The sequence below is a fragment of the Osmia bicornis genome, unplaced genomic scaffold (assembly GCF_907164935.1).
Source record: "Osmia bicornis bicornis unplaced genomic scaffold, iOsmBic2.1, whole genome shotgun sequence".
Classification (NCBI taxonomy): Eukaryota; Metazoa; Arthropoda; class Insecta; order Hymenoptera; family Megachilidae; genus Osmia; species Osmia bicornis.
Window position 1 is genome coordinate 1,265,265 of NW_025791318.1, and position 26,282 is coordinate 1,291,546.

A 26,282-nucleotide genomic window follows, 5' to 3' on the forward strand; every position below is an offset into this window, starting at 1 on the left:
CTCCGGTTATCCCGTCTCGCCCGGGTGCTTTTCCTCGGGATACTTTTGCTAGGGCCTCTGCGGCGTCCCGTGCGGTGAAGGGGAAGGGGGTGTTTGGATTCGGTTCTATGGGAGCTTGTTGCGCGGAGGGTGAAGCCTGGCTTGTGCCTGAGATTTCTCGTGTTTGATTCTCGGTAGGGGGGGTGTTTGAATTAAAATTGATGTTATGCGATCTACCCTGAGGGGCGCGACTGGGACCTGGCTGTGGACCGGGTGACTGGTTTTGAATGGTATTGGTTGGTGGCACTAGGCAGGTTTGTCCTGCGGGGCGGCTCGACACAATTAAAGGTGGGGGGGACTCTAGGTTATTGGTTGTTAAGGGTTGGGTTACAAATAACTGTGATACTGCCGTTCTAAATTCGGTCTCGTTTAAACTTAGTGGGGGGGTTTTTCCCTTTAAGCGGTTCATTACCCCCTTATAGGGCTCTCCCCAGGGATCGCTAGCTACTATGTCTATCATCTTGTTCCACGAGGCATCTTTGCTTTGTCGGATTGCTTTGATTAGTGCGCGGCGATCTGACATCATGCGTTGATGTAACGGGTGTTGGGGACTTATCAAAGTACGCTTGTTTTTCGAAATACTCGAGGTGGCGCGCCGCCATTTTGCACGAGATCGCGATGCATTTAATCTCAGTTCTGATGTTTCTTTGGTCCACCAGGCCACGTATCTCCGTTTTTTGAGGGAAACTACTCGGTTTTAATTTTCGGGTCGACTCGTACCACGACTCTATCCTTGCAATCGCGCTATCTATACTGGCGGCATCTTCAAAACTAAAAATGGTTTGGTCTCGGATCCATGACTCAGTGTCTTCTGGGAGAGAAAGATTCTCCTTAATGATCGTAATCCACGCTTCGGGGTCGGAGGGGCCGTAGTGTATACTCCACGCGGAATTCATTGACGACGGTTCAAAGGTGCTTGTTGAGGTAAAGCGATGTATCAGGTAATTATGATCTGAGCCGGTGTATTTTTGGGACACGAATGTTTTTTGTATGCGTGATTTTAATGAATGACTGCAGGCCATCGCGTCTATTCGTGATTGTTGATTGTTTCGGACAAAAGTGGGGCCTCCTGTGCTATTCACGGGTATAAGGCTTGTTTGTTCACATAGACGTAGCAGTTTGAGTCCTCGTGCATCGGTGCGGTCTGGGCCCCATTGGACTGAACGGGCGTTAAAATCTCCGCATATTATTTTGGGTTTTGAGGACGACGCGATCCCGGCTGTTAAACCATCTAATTGGCCTTCGTACGTTTCCATCGTCAATGAAGGGGAAAAATAACAACCTAATATTATAAAATCTCTAGTTTCTAGGCCAATGCAACCGTCTGAGGTGTGTCTTTACGTACTATACCCAGCTCGGTGGTTCTGGGGGCTCTCTCCACGTACCACACGCTCAGGAATCCGCTTGGATCTGTGTGCCACTCTGGTCTTGGGAGATACGGCTCACTGATCACGGCGATGTCGACATTGTAGTCATGCACTGCTTGCCATAGTATGTCCTGAGCGGCTCGGCAATGATTCAGGTTTATTTGTAGAACCGTGAAAGCGGACATTGCTGTTTCTGTGAATCGAAGGGTAGTATTGGTTTGTAGTCATACATGCGCTCCCAGTCATAACCATATGAGTTGTTAATTTAAGGTTCACGTTCTTTACTATTGTGTTAAGATCCACTTATATTTAGATTCATTGACTCACCTTTTATATTGAATTAATTTTGTTCCTCTTGTTATATCTGTCCTTTCTCCTTGCCTTTTGTGACTTCTACTCTTTTAATGAGTTATTGTCCCTGGTAACATGGGTATATATATATATATTTTGTTATTTAATTAGGGTTTTTCACGGTTCCATTACTCTGATTCGGCTTATAAATCTGATTGATTAAGGTTTATACTTATAAATCTAGAGGTGATATATCTGCCTATGTTTGTCACGAAATGTGGCTAATTGTATTTTATTAAGGTTTATTTATGATTAGGAATTTTAGCTTGCCTACTTACTCTAATGATTCTGGCTGTGCTGCGGATTTGTTGATATCTTTTTCACTGGTTAGACGAGATACGTATTATGAGACTGGCGGTGCTCATGTGAGTTGCAGCTTTCCCTCTCCTTGGTTGACTGGTTGGTGCGGGGCCTCGGGAGGATGGTGGGAGGTGGGGGCGTGGTGGGGGTGGAGGTTGGGTGCAACTGTATGAGAATGCTTTACTCCAATTTTGTTATTCTTAATTGGAACTAATTAAATTCTCATTATCATTATTATTGACTAACTTAACGTTCTTACTCTTATTCGTTTAGGGTATTTATGTGCTAATGATTTCATTAGTCATTAAGTGGAGGATGAGCCATGAGTTCGTGTCCTCAATGAACATTTACTGTTCACTAATGTTAGTTAATCTATGATCTGGTGTAACTTAAATCTAGTTAAATTTTACTTTTGTAATTTGTAGACTTTAATTAGGAGCACTATGATATGTATACTATATAGGATTTGATTCATTGTATATTTATTTTGTTTCACTATAATGATAGTATATATAATTCTACATTCTACAATTTACTAGCATTTCCTCCTGTCCTATGAGTCCTCGCTTATCTTGGTGGAGTCCATTAGGCTGTGTTCCCTATTTTTATTCCATCCTTATAACTGCTTCTCGACGATAACTTAACTCGACCTATAAATAAAGTTAATTAATTATTTTGTGTGTATAATTGGGTATCTTCGGGCCACTCTTTTACTCCAATTGAATTTTGATACCCTAATACTCCCACTTGCATTATTCCTTTACATTATGGTAAATACCGTAGTGTTTCTGATATAGAAGCGGTTCCTGCGGTGAATGGGTCGTTTGGAGTTCATGATTGTATCAGGTGTATTAGGCAATGCCTGAGCGGATGGTGGTTGTGATTTAGTTGGTTACCTGTTTCGTTGGTTATTCAATTGTTCTCTTCACTGATGGTTGTATTAATTTTAACAATTGAGCCTGATTCACTAGAAATGTGGCATAATTTGCATTAATTATTTCCTATAAAATAATATGGAATCTCATACTTACTTCTACATCCCTAAACCCTTTGTCCCCTTAAGCAGGACATAGTCGAGGGAGTGCTATTAACTTGGTTCATGGTACTTATCCCTTTCAGTTGCTAGATTGTGGTCTGATCATTATTTATCTGAAATGCCGGTACAATGCGTCTCTTTCTTGGTATTTCTGGATTCTTTCTCATGCGTTGTTTCATGTGATTCAGGGGAGACAACCTAAGTCTCAATTCGGTTTGCTTCTATCTGTTGCTGACCTTTACCCGGTGCATTTGCTTTTTCTTTCTTCACAATAAATTCACCTTACTGTCCGGCTTTGAATAATAAACCATGGATCAACTATGGGGGTGTTGGCTTAAGGTTTTCCTCTCTCTTCACAGCTTGTTTGAATGTTGATTGCGTTCGAATTGCCCTATTCTCAGTACTCTGCTTGATGGTGATTATATTCCTTTAATCCTTATTTTATCAAATGATCATACTAGGTTTACTCTTTCTGGGTAGCCTATGATATCTCTTGGAATCCTCACCGTAGAGTGGTCGTGGTGTTTATTGATACTTATACCGTGGATTAAATAGGTTACTATGAACCTCGTGTAAAACCACTGTTTCTTTTTCTGCTTAGGGGGTTACACTTACTCGACTGGTTCTTATTCCTTTGACTTCCCTTGGTTTTGTCACGTTGGTTTGGTCGTGATTCTAGGGTCTCCTTTTAGTTATTATATCCTCCACTTTGTTAATTGAAACACGGTGGTTATTTCAACGGTCTTACTTACTTATTGTTAAATTTTACTCTTACTTTACTTACGCTGGTTAGTATAGTGCTATAGGTGTTCACTAGGCCTATTAATATCTTAGCTGTTAACTAATACTCTGGAGATGCGGTGGTCTTCATCTTTGCTCTCGACGGGTATATTGGCACCTAATTTAGGATTTCTCGGTGTTTTGTATCGCACTACATAGGCATAACTATATTAGTTTTGGGGTGCGTTGCTGCTCTGTTCTATGATTGCTTTCGGTTGGATTCGGATTTCGCGATTCCTCGTATTATATCCAGCCTACAATATGGGATAATTGTTGTTTGGTCGGTCCTATTTAAGTTACTTCACCTCTCACTTACTTTATGGCATCGTGTTGGGGGTCCTTGCTTCTGTTTTCCTTTATTGCTTCGATTGAATGAAAGGGGAGAATAGGTCTTTCTCTCGTTGTTAATCGTTTTGCGGCCTGTGTATTGTGGTTGCGGTTGAGGCTTGTGGTTATTAACTTATATACGTTTTCATACTTCTCCTCGTTAACTTTCTTTTTCCCATATGTCTATTTAAGTACTTATCCTACTCACTTATTTACTTATTTGTTCTACCCTGCTGGTGATGTCAGTGTCAATGCAGCAACCTGCAACCTTCTTTCTCACTTTATTCCGTATACCCTCATAGCCAATTTTGTTCCTTTGCTAACCCATGGGCTTCTATATAGCTGGTAATTGGTTGGTCCACTAACCTCTTCTCTCACTGAAAGATACATAACCGCTTTGCTTACCTTAATCTACATAGCGATGGTTACCTGTTCTATTCTCCATCTCTGTTACTTCATTTGTAATGTATGATAGTATCATCCCACTGGATTATTCCTAGGGGTTGTATCTTACAGCTTACTTAAATGATTATTCTATATGTATTTAACTATCTTTCAAATTCATATTTCATATTTTATATTTATATTTATATTTCATATCTTATTATAGGAGTGAGTATACTTTCACTTATCTTAAATTTATTTTTTATATTGTCGCCTTGTACCCTCAAATTTTAACAATGGGTCTATTTATCTGGATAGTTGGGGTTTTCAATGATAGAAATGTCAGTATCACTGCGTTTGTTTCATATTTAGTTATGGTTATGGCACTACCTGTAACCGTATTGCTTTTGTAGACACTCACTACCGATACTAGTTAGTCTTCCTTAACAGTAGGTCATCAGATTGGTTATTGCTGATCTCTTGCTTGCCTGTTGACTGATGTTACTTTGGTTGACTGGTGGTATCTATTCGCTGGATTACAGCCTTGACAGATTGTCTGTTTAAGGTTAGACGGTGCACTTGTACACTTTGCGATGGGTGCGCGCTCTGTTGACGGATTGTTTGCTTATAACTTAATTCTGATCCTTATTTCAATAGTTTGTTGGATATCCACTTACTCGAATATTTGCTTCTGGTCAATCATATGGATTCATTGTCTATCTCTCTCTGCGAGGATTGGCTGGTTTCGCCGGTTAATTGACTTACATATTTATACTTCCTGTAAGCAGGCGTAACTCTGCGTAATGTGTATCTGGGCCTCCTGATTATCGCACTTCTGTTCTCGATTGGGTTCTGTTTGGGGAATTAACATCCTTTACCCTGATTGTTACCTTCCCTCACTACCATCCATTCTTGTTCAGGCCGATTGGTTACTTAATATGATAAACGATGGTTTGCGTTTTACAGTTCTTATACTTACTCACCCTGCAGGTTGATTCTATTATGATTGATTGTTGCATGGTACGTTTATGGGGGAGGGCTTGTACTGTTCGTGATATTTAATATATTTGGACTGCTTGTTGACTTCGGGTTGGGCGCTTCCTTGGATCATGGTACGCCATACTGTATTCGACTAATTAATTTGGGAATCAATGTGTTTAATTTTAATTATGGCCGCTCTATTTTAGTATCCATTGATTCGCATTTCACTGCACTTATATAGTTAGGAGTATATGTATTGCCTGTTCTATTTGCCCTAAAGCCATAATCAAATTACGGTAGTATAACATGATTGAATTACTCATGATCGATGGTGATATTGTAAGACATGGATATTTGGTTATATTATTCGTTTATTGTATTGCTCGAAGCTTGATAGGTATTGTGGATGTAATGTATGGTTGGCTATTGAGGTGGGTGCTGATGGGTGTAACATGACGGGAGTGGCAGATTTGGTAAGGAGATCGCATGATTAAATTGTGGGTCGAGTGCGGTGTCTTCCCTTGGCTGGCCTAGAGGGTCTGTGATTGGGCCCTGACTTGGCGGCCCTTGTGTAATTGGCGGTTGGGCGTTCATCCTCATTGATGGGAGTGGTGGTACGCTCTCTTGTGGTGGGATGGAGGAGTGCGACGGCCGTGATCTCTGCTGCCTTGATCTGTGCTGTCTGACGAAATCCCATCGATGCTGGTATCTTATTCTTAATGAGGATGGGCTTGGATGAGCCGCTGTTGTCATGTGCCTCATCATTTCCCTCTGTATCTCCTCTCCACGTACTGACGCTTCCCTATTTATTGGCCTTGACATCGCGGGGTCCAATCGCTGAAATATTAAGATTTATTATTTCTATCTAATAGTTATACTTGGTTTTAGTTTTGGTTTGGAGTTATGTAACTACTATTGGTTAAATGCTCTAGAAACTCATCTGTTAAATAAGTTTTGGTTACTCTGCCTTGGCCTTGGCCTGTCCAGGCTCAATAAACTCCCTCCCTCCCTATCTCCCTGCCCTTTCAAGGTTAATCTACTTTAACCTAGGTTCTGCTCTGATCGAGTTTCACACCTCAGTATTTATGGTTTTGTTTCACTTTGTCTTGGTTTCAGGACTATATTCAATGGTTTTCTTTCATAGTATCGTTTCTAATTGTCTGGCCCTCTTTCGACTGGGTATAGCATAACTCCTTACTTAACTCTTCGAGTGGCCTTAGCTTTGTTATGCTACCGGCATTTATATTACTTATATTCCTTTGAGTCTATTTTCCCTTAAGCTTCCTTTAGCTTAAACTGAGTAAGTTATTGTGGCTTATGATGATTCTTAGTTTTATATTTTGTTTTGTTCTTTATCCTGATTGACAATGATTGGTACAGGTTGGGTGTCTATCTGTCTTGGTCTGTTTTATCACACTCGACTATGATTTGATCTTATCTTAATTTGATCCTCTCTCATCGTAGAATTCTTCTCTTCTCTTCTGCAGTTACGCATTGACTTTCATTAATCTGTACTTTGGGTCTCAGAGTGAGACTCCAACTCTAGCTCAGTCTTCCTTTCCTTAATTAACAGATTTAATCATCTCAACTTTGGCTCCTTTTCTCATGGTCGTTCTTCTATTTAAACTATTTATATGGTCTGATTCTCTTATACTAGAGTAATTCAGGCTGTTTTGCTATTTATATAACCATAGCTCAGTTTCTGCCTCGTGTGCTATTCATGATTGGTCCGATTAGCTTCACACTAAGTTAAGTTACTCCTATCGTTTTCAATTAGTTTTGACTTTGTTTAGTGTTGATGGGTCATAGTTATACCTGTACCTATAGTCACTAATCTATTTGGTATCACTTTATAGGCTAGCCTAATGTCACTTCATTCATTTAATCTAATCAATCCTCCCATTGTGATTTTATTCATTTTATTTATTCATTTATATTCTGTTTAATTGCATAGGTCTATTTCTGCCTTGTACTTTACTTAATTGTTGAATGAATTTCCGTCGGTTTGGGAGTTTTGGCTTGGGTGCTATGAACGGAATAGAATTATGATGGACCTGCGATGTATTTACTTACTGCTTGGCTCGTCGTGACTCTTCTTGTGTCTTCAGGTCCAACGGGGGTGGCTGTCGGGCGGGGGGTGCGGGTGGTTCTCCTATCCTCTCTTCCTTGGTTTCGTTCGCCTTCTGCTGGCTCCTCTGGCAGGGCCATGGGATACGTCCTTACGTGTCCCATCACTGGGGCACGTGGGATGGTTTGGGTTGGCTGATGCGTGCCTAATTATGGATTATGTACCCGCTTATTCAGGTATTCTGTGCGGTGGGCTGTGTCACGCTTCACGCTACTCCACTTCACTCTTACTTTACTTCACTCTTAGTCATGTACTTTTTACTCTCGGATTACTCGTGCCTTGTGTTCTCCCTAGCATTCTGAGCTTACCTTTCCTCCTTTACTCCTTCTTTCCTCCTTTATACACTTTCGTTTGACTAGCTAGCGGGGTGGGTCTGCTGCTTTTGTTGATTGTTTGCTTTTTATCTTTTCTTTTGACACAGTTAATGAGGGGCTGGTTTGTTGGACTGCGGCAATGGTTGTGCTGGTGGAAATGCGCTGGTTTCCGGTCCATTGACCCTACAGTGGCCGGTTGTTTAATTCTTTAATAAACTTAACGACTTATGTGATGGAGTTCTTTAACTGTGGTTAGCTCTATAGTTGTACTGTTGGTGACCCGTGTGTTTGAGATTATGTGTTGTCTTGTATGGGCTTACCTATTTCCTGTTTGATCTGGTCTTGGATTAGGAATTGGATTAACGTGTTTTCGATGTGGACTGGCTTGTGAACTTTGTGCAGAAGCTTTTCGTTGACTGGAACGGTATCGCTCCCCTTTATAAATTTGAAAGGGGCGATTTGTGTTGGGAAGCCTTGGATTGGGGGATGGGGTTGCGCGCTCGTCGGCTGAACTTGGTACTGATCGGTGCGATTTGCGCGGGGTGGCGCGTGGTGCGAGTTAGTTGGGGGAACTGATCCGATAGGGGGAGCGCCTCTTCTTTCCCATTCCTTTGCCTTTTGTTTTTGTCTACACCTATCGTGGCAGGGCTATCTTGCGTGTGCATGGCTCGTTACTACTAGCTTGGATATACGTTCGTGGCGTTGGTACAATTCTGCGAATAACATTCAACATCATATTTATTTAGCCTACTTCTGCGCTATCCCTGTTTACTTCTTATGAATTCTGCTTCTCTATATTTGGATTTTTCAGGGTCGTACGGGTCATTCCAGTGCCTACGCTTTACTTAAATTCGGTGATAACTCGATTATATTTTCATTTCCATCGTCATTTTCATTTTCATTTCCATTTTCATTTTCATTCTCATTTTCATCCTCAGTTTCATTTTATCTTAGCTCTTTTCTACTTCCTCTTCCAAGAACTTTAGTCGGTGGATGGGGGAGGTGGCTCGCCATCGATCGCGGATACGGGGTGTTGTGCATGATTTCTGGCTGCCTATTTTTAAGTCATAAATATTTCCTTTACATTCCCTTTTGTTATTTTCTCCTTTTACCTTTAATACCTCACTCTCTTTTCTTTTCGTGGTTTTCTTCCTGCTAGGTCTTGCCAGATCTTCCCTTCCTACAGGCCTTCGTTGATTCGATCCCTCTTCAGTACCTTTCTCTCTTCATTCTCTTCATTTTCGTCATTTTATCTCCAAAGGATTCGACTCCTTCTTGTAATCCTTTTGATCATTGTGTGTGCTTGGGCCTAACTTCAAGTGGCCTTCTCTTGCTCTCTTTCACTATCCTTTTATTCGTGTGCCCTCTGCTCTTCTCTGATACTACTCGCACTATTGCATTAGCTTCTCTTTGCATTTAGCTGTCCCTTCTAATTAGTTGCATTATAGCTTCAGGAATTAATCATTTAATTGGTATACTTTAATTGGCTTCGCTTGTATTCTGTTGCTTATAAAGTACCCTTCTCTTTAGTCACTGGATTTTGTGGCTTTCGCTGGGTAAGTATATTCGGCTAAATATCTCCATGATTGCTTTCTGATCTCTTATGTTCTCTCATTTAACCCTTTCTTCTTTTCTTCTGCTGATTTATTTTGCAACTTATTTTGCTATTGGGTTACAAAGTGGACGTTGTCTTGTTATGGTCGTATTTTCTATTGGGAGTATTTTATGAGAGCTGCTCGCGACTGTTTATATTTCTTTATCGTCCTCGTCCAGGGTCTTTAGGTACTCCAGTCTTCGGCCCTGGTTCCATTGTGTCGGGGCGTTTGTTGTGTCGTGCTGGCCATATCTCACTCTCCCTCTTGAGAGGTCAGGTTACATGTGGCATAGCTATTTATTTATGGCAGTATGTTTCGCGATGTGAGTCTGCTTGCTGTCATGGGATTTTCCTTTATTCTTAGCCCATGGCTATTTTTTTGCCTTGACCTTGACTCAACGGACCTTTACCTCTTGCACTGGTGTTATGCTTTGCTGCACTGCGGTATTCAATACCCATAATGGAGTGATGAGGGAGCGTATATGGTCTCATTTGGTTGATCTGTTCTCTTGGACATGAGGAATTAGCGTTCATGGGATCTAGCGGATCATACGCGGTTTGCAACTTGTACTTTGTTTTTTTTTTTTTTTTTTATTTAGTCTGAACTTAGCTTCTTCTAGGTCGATAACTTATTCTCTCCTTTAAATAAATTTTTCCCACGCTCGCATTGTATTGCTATGTTATGCTATGAAGTAGGATCTTATTATTTCTCTTTTCGGATTGTTAGGTTTTGATACTCTGTCCGTTTAGCCAATTCAAGACTCAAGTCATTGGGTGGTTATGAGGCGGTGGTTAGGGTGTGTCTTCGATAGTGGGTTACGCTGACTGTTTGGAATTCATTAATATGGTTGCTCCAGCGGAAGCCTTATTTCATGTAATGACATCATTTGAGATGCCTTGTTGGATATGTTTTTGCACTAGGACATTTGTTGACACCCCTCGTTATTCTATCGTATCAGGCATCTTGTCCCTTCGCTTACGGTTGATTTATGATCAACGGCGAATGTAGCTATTTTGGAGTGGTGCACACCATCTGTACCCAGGTAGAATTTAACTATGGTACCATGGTTCTTGTTTTATGAATGTTTTGCTGACTCCAGATGGTTGTCACATGTTGCGCTCGGTTTCCTCTGATCCTGGTGACCGGATATCACTGGCAATTTTTGCTGCGTGCGTCTTTTTCTAATTTTAACATCATATTAAATAGTTGTAACCTGTATTGACAACTTATACAACTGAATAGTTCATTCTTCTCTCCTGGTACCCGCTTAAATTTATCCTTTACAAATATATTCTTAATTATTAATGGCAGATAGGTGTTCTCACACCACCGCATTTCTAGGGTTTAATATTAATTAATTATTAACCCTTTAGGTGGGATTTCATCATGTTTTAGGGGCACTTCTGCCGCCAGATTTCAACGTGCTGGGTGGCTGAACACTTGCATATGCATAATTTATAAACTTATAAATCTACCTTGTTACCTTTCCTTGCTTATTTTGACTTTGCACAAATTCGTTCTTTTATATTCATTCTCCTTTTCTTCTTTTTCTATTCTTTCCCTATATACTCTTCGTTTCATCGCGAAAAGGTTGTTTATTATGGTGTAACCTTATTTCACTCTGTTGAGTTGTATTATGTTCCTCTTTTTAAATAATCCCTTTATTGCTGTACTGATTTCTCGGGGGTGTTACTCGGAATTATAGTTTAGTGTGCTCCTGTTAATTACTTTTCTCTATTTTCCTAACACTTGCTATCCTTTCCTAACCAAAGTTATGCTCATACGTTGCTATCGCTTTTATCGTTTATTTGGGAGTTGGTAACACTACTTCATTATTCTACCTATGATCATGTTACCTGTACATTTGGTTACTATTCCTGTTTTGTAGTACTTAATCTCGATCTGTCTTGACGTTGTTTGGGGGCCTTACTTTATGGAAGTACAGGAGGATTAATGACGTGCGTATGGTACGTCAGGATTCTTTCTTTAAATGTTTAAGTCAACCGTTCATTGCTATTATGATTTCAGTCACCATTATCACAACCGCTTATCCTTCTTTGTTCCTGTTATTTTGGAGACACCTTTTCGTGGTGTGAGAGGGGCGCTGACATTCATCGCTGGCCTTTCTCGGTCGCACCATGCTAGGTGTTATTTACCTTGTATTAAATTCTAATTTTCTTTACGATAATTACGATGACTGTGGGAGGACCGGGGTGGATGAAATTACATGAGTTATGGCTCAGGTTCTTTTTCATGATATATATGCTCCTGTGCTGCACTCAAGTCGCACATTGCACCGGCTGAACTTTTTCGCGATTAATTAACTCTTTCATTCTTGTATTTTCAGTGTTACTCTTAATTATTCTACGTTTTCCTTGGATGACTTACTGTTTTATGGCTCACTCTGCTATGGAGATTCCCCTTACGGAACTGGTTGCCTTTATATGCATGGGGGTCATTTAGGATTTAGTTAATTTGGTTCTAGTAAATTTGAATCTGTGATTCACTCGTTTGATGACACAATCGCGGTTGTAGTTCTAGATGTGCGGTTGGGTTTGTTTTCATACTTATACTTTCGAGTTTCTCTTATATCATTTTGATTGATTAATGTTCAGTATAGCTATATCTTGATCATTACCCTTACGCTGACACTCTATAATTATTCATATTATGTCATCTGGGGGTATTCTCTGCTGAGTCTTTTGTCCTCTTTCCTCGCAACGGATGCGTGGGTGCTTCGGGGTGATATCTCTGTGCTGACCATAGGTGTACTTTTCGTGATCGTTAATCCTTCATTTGTTAAACTCTATTTAGCAAGTTTTAGGGGCAAATTACTGGTGAACTCTCGCTTTGTGGGATGCGGTGGAATGGACGGTGTTATGAGCATTGAGTGCATGTAGCTGTTTTGTAGCTCTTTATTGTTGAGAAGTGATGGTCAGTGCGTGGTACAGAATTTGCAAGCTATAGTTATATTTATTTATTTATGGGATGTCTTTTTTCCATACATTTTGACTAATATAAGAGCATATGAGCATATGTGATAGGTAATATAACGGTTTTACAATATCTTATTCTACTTACTTTCTAGACATATTAAGATGATCATTAATTAATATGTAATTCGGCGGAATACAATTGGTAATTTATCTTAGATATCCTAAATAATCGAATTAACCTAAATTTGCTACTCATCAAATTAATTACTAATAAGGGAATGTGTATAGCTGGTGATCGGATTGGATAGTTAGATATGGTGAGTGGGGTATTGACGGATCCTGGTATATATAATTCGGCTGTAGAAGCTGGAAATTGCGTGAGGAAACCTGGTAGGATGAAGATATCGGAATTATTAAACTACGTCCAGGAATTTGGTTAGGTTGACGGTATTGCCGGTACTGTGGTCCCTGATAGCGACGATCCCGTGTTGGGTGGACTCGGTTTACAGTTGGCCCCTGCTGAAACTGTGCTGTTGGCACCTCCATTATTGGGGGGGGGGGGCCCTGCCGTGTGAGGTTGAGGGGTTAATTTGGGATCTTATTCGCAGCTCTGGGCGAATCCAACGATATGGATTTTGCCGTCTTAAGGTGACTTGACTTAATCGTATCATGGCAGCTGTGTGACGCATCATCTCCTTCTGGATGCTCCCAATGCGTGCTGTCATCGCCCTCTCTACTGACCCTGATATGACGGCATCTAATTGCTGAAATTATTAAAGATTATTAGCTATTTATTTAAGTATTCAATTGTTAGGTATTTATTATCTCAGCATTTGTGTTAATCGGTGGTATCTGGTACCGTGAAGTTCATCTTAGGCTTAAACTGACTCTCTCTAGTCGTGGGGTGGGTTAATTCTACGGACCTTCTCGTGTTGAAATTCTATTTCTTATTTCACTTTATTTTAATTTGTACTCTGACATTCCCTATTTGCTCATTATTATTTTCTATTTTGGCTACAATCGATTAGTCGTTACTACATTTATTTCAGTCGCTTGTATTCTCTTGCGACCCTATTATAACCCGCTTACCCCTCGTCTGATTTTCTGTCTATCTTTCTATTTTTATTTAAACTAATCTCATTACAACGTTGGCTTGCTGGTTTGGGTTAATTCTTAGTATTGTGTTAGGATTTCTGTAGTTCGGTTTACTTATTCTAGGTACACACTTTATGTTAAATTTCTTAATTACTTTTATCTCATCTGTATATATCCAATGGTCGTTCCTCTTTTGACATATGTATATTGTCCTAATATTTAATAAATTTACGTTGTCTGGATTGGGCGATCTAGGTTTGTGGGGTTATTGACGGGTAATTTGGAAATGTTAAGACTTAGGTGGTACTTACGTCTTGATTCACCAGGATTTTTCTTTCACCCTCTGCCGCGTTTGGGGCATTGGCCTCGCCTGCCGCTCGGTTGCCTTCCCCTGCGAGATTGGGTCCGTCCTTTAATGCTTCCTCTATTGCAGGCAAGAGATCGGTTGATATGCTATTCATCCTTGTTCCTTTGCGCTTTGCACCTTGGGCACTTTGGGCTGGTGTGTAACCTGTCAAATATATTTCTTAAATTCTATTTTGATATGCCGATATACATATTATATACAGGGTGTCCCAGAACTGGGGCAGGAGCCGAAGAGGGATGATTGCTGAGATCATTCTAAACAACTTTTTCCTTTGCCAAAATGTTGTTTAAGGCTTCGTTTTCGAGTTATTAACGAAAAACAGTGGCCAATCAGAGTGCGCCCTTAGCGCGGGCCGAACCACGAGAGTGTTGGGTATGCTCTGCGTTCAAACCGTGGTCGTGATCAAGTGCGTCGGCACCACGTCGGTGTAATAGGATTCGTTGTTCATGAGCAATCAATAATTCGATACTATTATTTCTTTCTTTTTTTAATTCATTATTCGATACAACTTTTGCCCAACGAATCCTATTATACCGACGTAGTGCCGATGCACTTGATCACGACCGCGCGGAGCATACCCAACACTCTCGTGATTCGGCCCGCACTAACGGCGCGCTCTGATTGGCCAGTGTTTTTCGTTAATAACTCGAAAACGAAGCCTTTACCAACATTTTGGCAAAGGAAAAAGTTGTTTAGAATGATCTCAGCAATCATCCCTCTTCGGCTCCTACCCCAGTTCTGGGACACCCTGTATATATAATGTAGATTATATATTATCCCGTTGTTCCGTTTTGTTATCTTATTCTGTCCATACGAAAGGATTAACATACGTTATACTATTCCACTTTGTGTTAGCCCACTATCACTAAACACCTTTATTTTCTCAGGCCTTTAAATCGCTGTAACTAAACTCTTTACTGAATACTGAATCTACCTTCTCTTGTTCTCCTGCTCCTCCTGTCTGATGGTCACCTGCTTCACCTGTGGTCGGCCGGTATTCCGTAGTTATATTGGATTCCTTTCTGTACTTTCCGCTACTATAAAATGACGAAATTGATTATGATAGTTTCGAGGCCTATTTTAGTAAATGGGCTAATGTTGGCTTTGTCCAACTGATGCCTGTTTAATTCTTTAATATTTGATTTACAAGGATAATATCTGTGCTGCTCGCTAAATCGAATAATTGTAATCTAAACAATGTAATTTGTTACCTTTTCCTACTGCACTTTAGTTCTGGCCTTTATACTCGTTATTGGATCTATGTTATGATTCGGGTGGTTGATGGTCATCTGAGTCGTGTAAGATGTTACTCTTTTGCCGGGGTCGATGGCGCTCCCTCCATTGTGGTCGTGGTGGGCTACGGGCGATGAGGCGGGGCTATTTGCTCATTGGTTGAGCTTGGCGCTGGTCCAGTGACCTGCGCGGTACGGCGCGTCGTCTGGGTAAAATGGAGGCATTGGCTTGATTTGGATACACGCCCCGTCTCTCCCCCTCCATCTCCTATAGTCTTCACCTATTATTGCGGAGATGCCTTGCGTTTGTTTGGCTTGTGGCTAACGATCTATTTATTTTATGCTTGGGTTGATAGGTTGATCTGTATGGATTATTCAGACTACCACTTGATTCTTTTCCCTTTGCTCTGCTTTGGTACACTTCTCTGATCCCTCCTCTTTATTAACGATAACCTACTTTCACGCGATTTACATGAACGTTGGCAGGTTTTGTATCGGCATTGTCGCTGTGTTCTATGCGGGATTTCGTTTCGGGATTGGTGAGGGGGATTATTGTCAATTTGTATTCTTTTCTGAGGCCTCGGGCTTGTTATTTTCTGCCGCTTTGGGTGTGAAGTGTTTTCATATAACAGTTTGAATCGCTTTCCCTTGCCTGTGCCAATTCGTCGGTCCTCTGGGAACTCACATTACCTTTATATTTGAACCTCATATTTCGTTCCTTGAATTAGTTTGCAATTAATCTTGATATGGTTTACTTACTCTTACCCATTTATCACCTAACTTCCCTTGTCTTTTTGTACAGCTGACCTTGTGTTATTGTCATGTTTCCAACCTGCTCTATCATTTTATTATCTCCTATCTCATTTAGTTACGGCCTAATGCCTTTAATATGATTTAAATTCAAATAAGATTATTTTTCGTTATGCCTCACTGGAGTTTAACAGCACACAGAACTCTTTCTCTTCTTTTACTTGTTCTTCCTCCCTTTTATACTATACTCCAAGGACTTTCCTTCTTTTGATTGGGCGTGTTAAGTTTATATTTTCTTCAAGTGTGAAACTTCGTTTCACATACTGTGTTGTAACTTTGATCTACTTAGACTCCCTACCCTACTCAATCGAATGGCCTCATGACCTCACTAAATTTATTTAACTTCATTTTACTTCGTTATGACCCCCTTTTGTGTTATTAACTTTACTATTATCAAAATTTGTGAATTTTCTGCTTCCTGAATTTCACTGCTGTCACTTTCTTCCTGCAGGCAATGGGGCCCTACAACGAGTTTATTACCGCTCTATGCTTCCTATTTGATTTTCGGTCTTCTATTATTCGATTTACTTTAGTAGATTACTTACTAAATTTCCTTAAATTGTTCTTATCTCAGTTAGCGGTAGGTAAGTCCCTATTACATTCCTCCCTTTTTAGGAATCGGCAGTATAGGGTAACTGTTTGATTGCGACCCATTATATTTAATGTGATTATGCTAGTCTATTATTCTTTTCTTCCTTAGAAATTGGTAGTGTGTGATGATTATTTTAGCCGTACCAATCGTTATGTTATTTATAACTTACTGTTTTCAATTTATAACCCGTTATCGGTTACTTATTCTGCTATTTGATTAATATATGGTTACATAAGGCTGGTGTTGGCCTCGTGGGTTCTGTAGATATTTACTATATCTAATTTCCCATTTCAATTGGTTGGTGCTTGGCCACATTCTGATTGAGCCCTGGGAGTTACTTCATATTCTGTAATGCAGTTGAATTCAATTAATATGTGTTTAACTTTTATCGGGGGGTTGGCTTTCTCTCACTTTGTTATTAAGTGGGCTTGAAGCTGCCTGGCTATTATCATGTTCGGCTTGGGTGGGTCCCCAGCTGATATTTCAGATGGAATGTGTTTTGGTTTTCTGAATGGCTGCTTGGCAGTGCGGAGGTTTGGTCGCCCGCTACTTCACCTATGTTGTTCCCGATCTTACTTCATTTATTCTGTTTCTTTATACTTGTCTGAGTTCACTCCGAGTCTGATTATGTTTTGGTATAAGAGACGTTCAGCTTAGTGATCTGGTCGTGGTACTGTGACTTCAATTATTGGTTACCTATAATTTCTTCCTTCCTTTCTTCATCCTTAAGTTCCTCTTTCCTTCCAGTTTATGTTATTTCTATTTTATTTCTATTTCTATTTCTATTCTATTTCTATTTCTTTTTCTATTTCTATTTCTATTTCTATTTCTATTTCTATTTCTATTCTATTTTCTATTTCTATTTCTATTTCTTTGTTATTTCTATTTCTATTTCTATTTCTATTTAATTCCATGCTCTTTCTAATTTTCTAATATTGTTTAGTCCTTTTCCTTTTCTTTTAGTTTGCTATTGGTTCCTTTCCGAGTGCTGATTCGCTCGATCTTTGGCTTGAATTCTTGCAATTATTCGTAATCCAGGCTCACGATTCCATTGAATGAATGGTGGTTATTCCTGCCTTCAATCTCTGCCTCTTTCGTTTGAACTTTATTAGCAATCATTCATGATTTATTTAATTTACTTAAAACTATTCACATCTTTGCTCCAATACAAGGTTGGCCTGCCTTCGTTCGGATTTATGCGGCTTTGTTCAGTTACCCTTATCTCTTATATCTCTTTGTTCTTACACAGATTTACTGATAGCTTGTTTATATTTCTCATTTTACCTTAACTCTTTTCTATTCTCTCTTTCATGAATCTGTCGTTGGTGGGATGGTGGGAAATTATTTGATGCTAAGGGCAGATGCGGGGTATGGTGATTGATTTCGCCTATTCTTTGAGTTATAGTTCTATTACTGCCCTAGAGTTATTCTCTCTCTTTCTTTCCTTCTAATATCTTACTCATTTCTCCTCTTTTGCTCAGTTTTCCTTGATTAGGCTTTTCTTTTCCCATAGGCCTTGGTTAATTTGGTTCCTGTACTTGTCTCCCCTTGGCTCTCCGTTCTACTCTTCTTAGGATTGATTGGTTGTAATCCTCTTGGCGAGCTGGGGCCGCCCTTCAGGTCTCCTTATTCTGCTCTTCTGCTCTTTTCATTATCCTCTCTTATCCTTATGCCCTTTTCTTTTCTTTGTTATTCTATTCGTACTAAGACATCAGCTTCCTCTTGCATTTAGCCCTTGTCTCTTCTAATTATTTGCATCTTAGCTTCCTGAACTAATTATAGTTAATGGTCATATTTATTTGAGTGGCTTCGTTTATATTTTGATATATACAACCGATCCTTCTCTTTGATACTGGATATTTGGCTTCCGTTAATTAATCCTATTTTGCTAATGGTTCTTCTGATTACCCATCAATCCCTTTTATTTTCTTATTTAACCCTTTCGTCTTCTCTTCCATGGACTATTGTTTCTGCAAGTTTATCCTGCTTTGTAATCACAAGGCAGAGGTGGTCCTTGTCACGTTTTACTTTCTATCGTTGGTAATCTATGAGAATTGCGTGCGACTGTTTATATTCTTTTCAACGCCTTCGTGTTCATGATTTTCTGGACTTACTTACGGCTCTGGTCCCATTGTGTCTGGGCGCTGGCTGTGTCGTGCTGGCCATATTTCACTCTTCCACCTTGGAGGTCAGGTTACAATTGACAAAACTGTTTATCTATTGTATTGCGTTTCACGATGTGAGTTTACTGGTGGTTAAGGGAATCCTCTCTTATTTTTAGCCCATGGTCATAGTGTCTGGCCTTGACCCAAAGATCTTACCTTTTCATGAGTTGTTTTGCGCTACGGTAGTATTATCCACAGGGGGTGACAGGGTATCGCACATGGCCCTTTTGCTCGAACTGCTCTCTATGGCATTAAGAATAATTTCTCATCGGATTTAACAGGGCATACGGTGTTGGCATAAGCTGTGCTGTGTAGTCATTACTTTAATTTAACTTAACTTCTTCTAGTATAACCTATTCTCCTCCTTAATTAATTATTCCCTGGCCTACATGGCATTGCCGTGTTAGGCTATTAAATAGGATCTTAATATTTTCTTCTCGGACTGTTGGATCTTCATATTCGGTCAGTACTATTTAATTTAAGACTAGGGTCATTGGGTTGTCGTGCTGTGGTTTGGGTGCACATTTGGTGGGGGTCGTTATGGCTGTTTGTAACTTAATAATAAATAGCTGCTCCTTCGGGTAGATTTATTTCATGTAATGACATCACTTGAGATGCCTCGTTTGATATCTCAGTGCATTTGGACATCTGGTGGTGGTGTGGCTCTTGACTCTGTCACACCAGGCACCTTGTTCCTTTGCTGGCGGTTGATTTATGATCAATTACGAGTGTAGCGATTTGAGGATGGCGCATGCCATCTATACCTAAGTTGAACTTTACTTCTTTTTACTTTTCTATTACTTTATCATGGTCCCCTGTTATTAAGAGCGGCTTTGGTCGACTCCAGATGTTTGTCATATGCTACGCTCGGTTTCCTTTGATTCTGGTAACCGTGTATCATGGTTAATTTTGTTGCTTGCGTCCTTCTCTAATTTTGTTTAAATATGATATTAAATAGTGGTGGTCGGTATGACAACTTATACAATTAGACGTCACTCTCTTCTTGGATACCTATTTATAATTATATCCCTTCACAACTTTATTCTTACTTCATTAATGGCAAGGTGGGTCTTCTCACTTTACCATATTTCTGTAGTTTATATTAAGCGAGTATTAATCTCTGAGGTGGGGGTTTTATTGCGTTCAACGCCGCTTTCGATGCATGGGTTTGATGTGCTGGGCGACTGAACATTTACGTTTGGTAAACTTATGAATTCATCCTATTATCTCTGCTTACTTATCTACTTACTTACTCTGATCCTGTTCAATTTCCTGTAATATCCATTCTTCTTTCTTTTCCTTTTCCTTTCCTTTTCTTTTCTTGTTTGTTCATAGTTATGTTCTTCTCTTTATTTAAATTTCCAGTTAAACGTTTGATGTTCTCCGCGTGATCAGCGCGGATTAATTTTACATTATGGGGGGGTCTGGATTAGTTATTAAATAGCGCAGTATAATTGTTCTGGGATATAATTAGGGTTTTAGTTTCCTCAATCTTGGTTTACATAACATTTAGCGGTAGTTCACCAGGCTTCTTTCCTCCTTACGTAGCTTGATAAGTTAGGTGGTAGCACGCCTTTGATTATTGTATGAACCTTTTTGTTGTTTTATGACCTATCTGTGGGATACCTTTATAGACTACTTCTACAATATGTCGTTCATTGTCTATACCTTTCTAATTATCACTTAGTGCGACATGTTCTAGTTGCACGGTCTGACTGATTGCCTTAGCTGAGTCGTAAGTGGTATTATGGCTTCTTAATTAACCTGCTCGTTGCTTTGCATAGTCCCTGTTTCTTCAGCCTACACCAGTCCTGACTCCTGTTTAGTATTGTCTTTTGCCATTGCCACAGGCGTGAATGATCTGGAGTCATTTGATGAGTCGGAGGGATTTTGAATAAAAATTCTATTGTTATGCTTTATCCGTCATTTTGGGGTTTACCTTTGCATTGTTTAACTTCTTTTGGGATAGAGGGATTCGTTAGTGTTATGATTTATCTGGTTGGCTTACTATAATACGAATCGTTTAGATCATTGTTAAGCTTGATTAAACTCGTTATTTCAAATATTGGCGGCGCTGGCTATTGCCTTGGTCTTAGGATTAATGCCTCAATGGTGCAGGTTAATTTTGTTATCCCGTTACTTTCTTCAGGCTTGATTTCCTTTACCTTTTGCAGTTTAATGTAAGTACATTAGTATTAATGATTATCACCTTTAGCTTTTGATTTCTCAATATAGTTTGTCTCGATTGGTTGGTGCAGTTGCTCTTGATTGATGTTATAATTAAGATACTGGTTTAAATTTCTTTATTAACGGAACTCCTCCACCCGTTGTAATAATATTGTGCACTAAACAGGGCTGTTGCGTGGTAACTTTAATCTTATAAATTGTAGAATTGTCTAACTCATCTGGGATGTTTCCTTAAAGTTAAAGGAGCGTTTGATTCTGCCTGACAGTTATTATTGTCTTTATTTTAACTAGTAATTGGGACTCGGTCGAATTATCCTGGAGGTATAATAGGGTAGGCTTCTATTCTACTCTTTATTTTCATAGTGATTGCTCACGTTACGGGGTGGCTAGTTTACAAATATTGCATTTAAGTGATCTCTTAATACCGCAAGGAGTTTTCTGTTTATTAGTTTAACTCTCTCTTTATATTTAATTCCCAGTACTTAGTCCTTTGTGGGATTATTTGCAGTAATAAATTCGGTGACATTGATCTATTGCATGTAATTGCATAAATAATGTTATTGATATTTCTAGTTTAATGGCATTGAATTGAGATTTATTTGAGCACTGAACATTCTATAGGCGAGATGACGTATCGATTGCTGTTCTTTTCATTTAATAAGTACCCCGCCATGGCTGTGCGTAGGTTTGAAGGGCGGGAAAGGTTGAATTAACTTCGCATTTTCGCCTGATGAGCGCTTCAATCGCGGTAAATATACAGGGTGTGCGCATTACGAAATTTAGTGAGGAAATCGCGTTATGGTACATAGCAGTAAAGGTGGGATACCCCTTATATTTTCCAAAATATTTAACCTGTTTTCACCGCATGGTGGCGCCACATTGGCATTGTGCGCGAGAACTGGCCAATCGGGGCCAGGCTGCGCATAAAATGTCAAGAAGTTGGTTATGGAATGTTATGGTATGCTTGGCACCGGTTTCTTGTAGCTTGCTGTGTTAATATTTGTCAAGGGCCGGTTGTCAATATGGATGTATTCTCTCCACTCTAGATTTAAAAACTTTCAGTTAAACGTTGAACGAGATCAGTGTGTATTTATCTTACATTATGGGAGGTCTGGATCGGTTAAATGGCGCAGTGTAGTTATTCATGGGACATAATTAGGGTTGGGTTTCCCGAATCTTGGTTTATATAACATATAGCGGTAGTCCACCAGCTTTCTTTTCCCTCTTACGCAGCTTGATATGTGTTAGGTTGTAACTACGCCTTTGATTAGTTGTATGAACCTTCTTTTCTTTTGGTCTCTTTATGAACTATTTGTAGGATATCCTTATAGACTATTTCTTACAATGTGTCATTCATTGTCTATCTTATACCTCTCTAATTATCACTTAGTGCGACATATTCTAGTTGCACGGTGTGACTGATTGCTTTAGCTGAGTCGTAAGTGTTATTATGGCTTCTTAATTAACCTGCTCGTTGCTTCGCATAGTCCCTGTTTCTTTAGCCTACATCAGTCCTGACTCCTGTTTAAGTATTGTCTTTTGCCATTGCCCACAGGGCGTGAATGACATGGAGTCATCTGATGAAGCAGGAGGGATTTTGAATAATTTAATTATTCTGTTATGTTTTACTCGACATTCTTGCGGTTATATTTTGCATCGATTAACTTCTTTTGGGTTTTAGGGATTGGTTAGTGTTATGATGCTATCTGGTTTGGCTTACTATAATACGAATCGTTTACATCATTATTAAGCTTGATTAAACTCGTTATTTCAAATACTGGCGGCACTGGCCATTGGATGCTTTGGTCGTAGATTTAATGCCTTGATGGGGCAGGCTAGTCTTTTTATCCCATTACTTTCTTCAGGCTTGATTTCTTTTACCTTCTTGCAGTTAAATGTAAATGCATTTAGTTTCATTGATTACCACCTTTAGCTTTTCATTTCTCAAATGTAGTTTGTCTCGATTGGCTGGTATAGTTGCTCTTGACTGATGTTGTAATTAAGATTCTGGTTTATATTTCTTTATTTATGAAACTCCACCCGTTGTGATAATGGTTGTGCATTAAACATTGCTGTTGAGTGGTAACTTTAATCTTATAAATTGTTGGATTGTCTAACTTATCTTGTATGTTCCCTTAAGTTAAAGGAGCGTTTGATTTCTGCCTGACAGTTTATTGTCTTTATTTTGCTAGTAATTGGGACTCGGTCGAATTATCCTGAATGTATGATAGGGTAGGCTTTTATTCTACTCTTTAGGTTCATAGTGATTGTTCATGTTATGGGATGGCTAATTTATAAATCTAACATTTAGGTGATCTTTAATATCGCAAGGTGTTTTGTTTATCAATTTAACTCTCTCTTTATATTTAATTCTCAGTAGTTAGTCCTTTGTGGGATTATTGACAATAATAAATTAGGTGACATTGATTTATTGCATGTAATTGCATAAATAATGTTACTGATAATTCTAGTTTAATGGCATTTGAATTGAGATTTATTTGAGCACTGAACATTCTACAGGCGAGATGACGTATCGATAGCTGTTCTTTTCATTTAATAAGTACCCCGCCATGGCTGTGCGTAGGTTTGAAGGGCGGGAAAGGTTGAATTAACTTCGCATTTTCGCCTGATGAGCGCTTCAATCGCGGTAAATATACAGGGTGTGCGCATTACGAAATTTAGTGAGGAAATCGCGTTATGGTACATAGGAATGAAGGTGGGATACCCCTTATAGTCTCCAAATTATTTAACCTGTTTTCACCGCATGGTGGCGCCACATCGGCATTGTGCGCGAGCACTGGCCAACCGGAGCCAGGTCTGCGCATAAAATGTCAAGAAGTTGGTTATGGAATGTTATGGTATGCTTGGCACCGGTTTCTTGTAGCTTGCTGTGTTAATATTTGTCAAGGGCCGGTTGTCAATATGGATGTATTCTCTCCACTCTAGATTTAAAAACTTTCAGTTAAACGTTGAACGAGAATAATGTTTATTAATCTTACATTATGGGCGGTCTGGATCGGTTAAGTGGCACAGTGTAGTTATTATGGGACATATTTAGGGTTGGGTTTCCCAATCTTGGTTTATATAACATCTAGTGGTAGTCCACCAGCTTTCTTTTCCCTCTTACGCAGCTTGATATGTGTTAGGTTGTAATACGCCTTTGATTATTGTATGAATTTTGTTTCTTTTGGTCTCTTTATGAACTATTTGTAGGATACCCTTATAGACTACTTCCTACAATATGTCATTCATTGTCTATCTTATACCTTTCTAATTATCACTTAGTGCGACATGTTTTAGTTGTACGGTCTGACTGATTGTCTTAGCTGAGTCGTAAGTGGTATTATCGCTTCTTATATAATCTGCTTGTTGCTCTGCATGGTCCCTGTTTCTTCAGCCTACACCGGTCCTGACTCCTGTTTAAGTATTGTCTTTTGCCATTGCCCACAGGGCGTGAATGACTTTGATGCATTTGAGGAAATCAGGAAGGACTTTTGAGTAAATTAACTATTCTGTCATGTTTTATTCGACATTCTTGGGGTGATACCTTTGCACTGTTTAACTTCTTTGGGAATAGAGGGATTGGTTAGTGTTATGATGCGATGTGGTTTGGCTTATTATAATACAAATAGTTTAGATCATTCTAAAGCTTGATTAAACTCATTATTTTGAATTATGCCTTACTATTGCTTCATTCTTCTTAATAACTTTAATTGACTACTTCATCAATCATTCGCTCATTCTGTCATTTTGTCACTGTTTATTCATTCTGAACGAAATTGAATTAAAGTAATTGTTATGATTTGAGTTTATTTTCACTTAGGATGTTATTAAGTTCTGTACCTGGTATTAATATATTTTGTTTGCCTCCATACGGTTATTCTATTCTATATTTTCTATATTTTCTATATTTCCTATATTTTCTATATTTAATATATTTATATTTTGTATATTAATTATTTGTATCACGTTATCTCTGTTATTGCTCTTTATTTGTCTGATTATCGCCTTTTGATTTTATTTTGTTGTCTGTTCATCCCTGATATATTTTAGGCATCTTTATATTTTCTGATATTCTTTAATTCAATTTATTCATGACGTCTCTCTCTTGTAATATTGTGGCTCTTTATGAGGGTGGGCTGTTTCTGTAAAATTGAGTATTCATGTTGTTTGGATGGGTTATTGCTGTTATTCTTTTGTGTATTTTTGCAATTATCTTACTTTGATTTCCTTTACATGCGTTGTTTGATTTTGATTTCGAGTTTAAGCTCGATTTTGATTTTATCTGGTTAACTGTTTATGTTATTTATTCTATTTGTCTATTCGGCCTCTCTTTCCTTGACGGTTGTATTTCTTTAAATTTTATATTTTTGTGCAACTCGTTTTGCGGCGGGATAATTTACTTGCGCAGCGTGTCCTGCGATCCGCGCAATCTATGGATTTGTTCGGGTTGATGATTTTATATTATTGATTGTTTATTAATCTATATTTATATTTATATATATGTATTATTTCATTAATTTAATACATGCATGCATGATATGTGATTTATTTTATACATGAGAAATTATAATCGTGGCATTGACTTATCTATTAATTAATTTATTCTGATTATGGTTCATTTAGGTTTACGGTTGCTTTTATTTGAATACAATTAACTTTACCCTTTCGTTAATGGGATTGTATATCAGACTTATCTTTGTAGGTAAGCCTGATGGTAAGTATGGCTTCCTAGGATTGCGTGGCCGCGCGCTGGATAGTTCTACGGTCGGTAACTGTTTAGCGGGTAACTGGCGCGTAGTGGGTGACTACTGCGCGGTAGATAATTTGTCTTTGGATAACCGTTACGGGGTGATCGGCCGAATGTGGTTGTGTGGTAAGTTGAATGGGTGTGGCTGGTAATATCTTTCTGCTGTTGCTTTGGATGGTTGTCAACTAGGGATAATTATTAATTATTATTAATGATAGTGTAACGTACTTTATTTTACTCGGATATTAGGATGAGCTGTACCTACTCATTTCATACTTTGTTTTGTTTTCGTATTGTCTCTCTTTCATAATTTCTTATTTCTGATATTTGTAAAGTAGTTTCACTGCTGGTATTTTCGACTGGAATAGTAGTTATTTAATTTTTCAGCTTACTGGGGGGCTCCGCCCCCCAGACCCCCCCTTCCCTGAAACTACCCTAGCTTAGCACCAGTACACCAATTCATTTAAATACTTTAATACTTATTTTGTACTTGAATAGTTTTGATAGTTGCTGTTAGTATTTTGTAATGTTTTGCTTTATATTCGC

The 26,282-nt window shown here is 39.0% G+C and overlaps 1 protein-coding gene across 1 annotated transcript; it reads right to left on the reverse strand.

The window, feature by feature from the left end:
* Positions 1–1,345: 1,345 nt before the first annotated feature.
* LOC123989004 lies at positions 1,346–18,800 on the reverse strand. The gene is made up of 4 exons (XM_046289730.1): positions 18,749–18,800; positions 13,945–14,144; positions 6,123–6,402; positions 1,346–1,599 (listed from the first exon to the last, which is right to left on the reverse strand). The coding sequence occupies exons 1-4, from the start codon at positions 18,798–18,800 to the stop codon at positions 1,346–1,348; spliced, it is 786 nt and encodes a 261-aa protein (XP_046145686.1).
* Between the last annotated feature and the right edge of the window lie 7,482 nt (positions 18,801–26,282).

Excerpts from the sequence above, each read along its gene's own strand:
- LOC123989004 (XM_046289730.1), bottom strand. The coding sequence starts at position 18,800 with ATGGCCAGCACGACACAGCCAGCGCCCAGACACAATGGGACCAGAGCC. Across the intron at positions 14,145-18,748 it reads CAATGGGACCAGAGCCGTAA|GTTACACACCAGCCCAAAGT; the intron begins GTAAGTCCAGAA and ends TATATTTGACAG. Across the intron at positions 6,403-13,944 it reads AAATCCTGGTGAATCAAGAC|CGATTGGACCCCGCGATGTC; the intron begins GTAAGTACCACC and ends TTAATATTTCAG.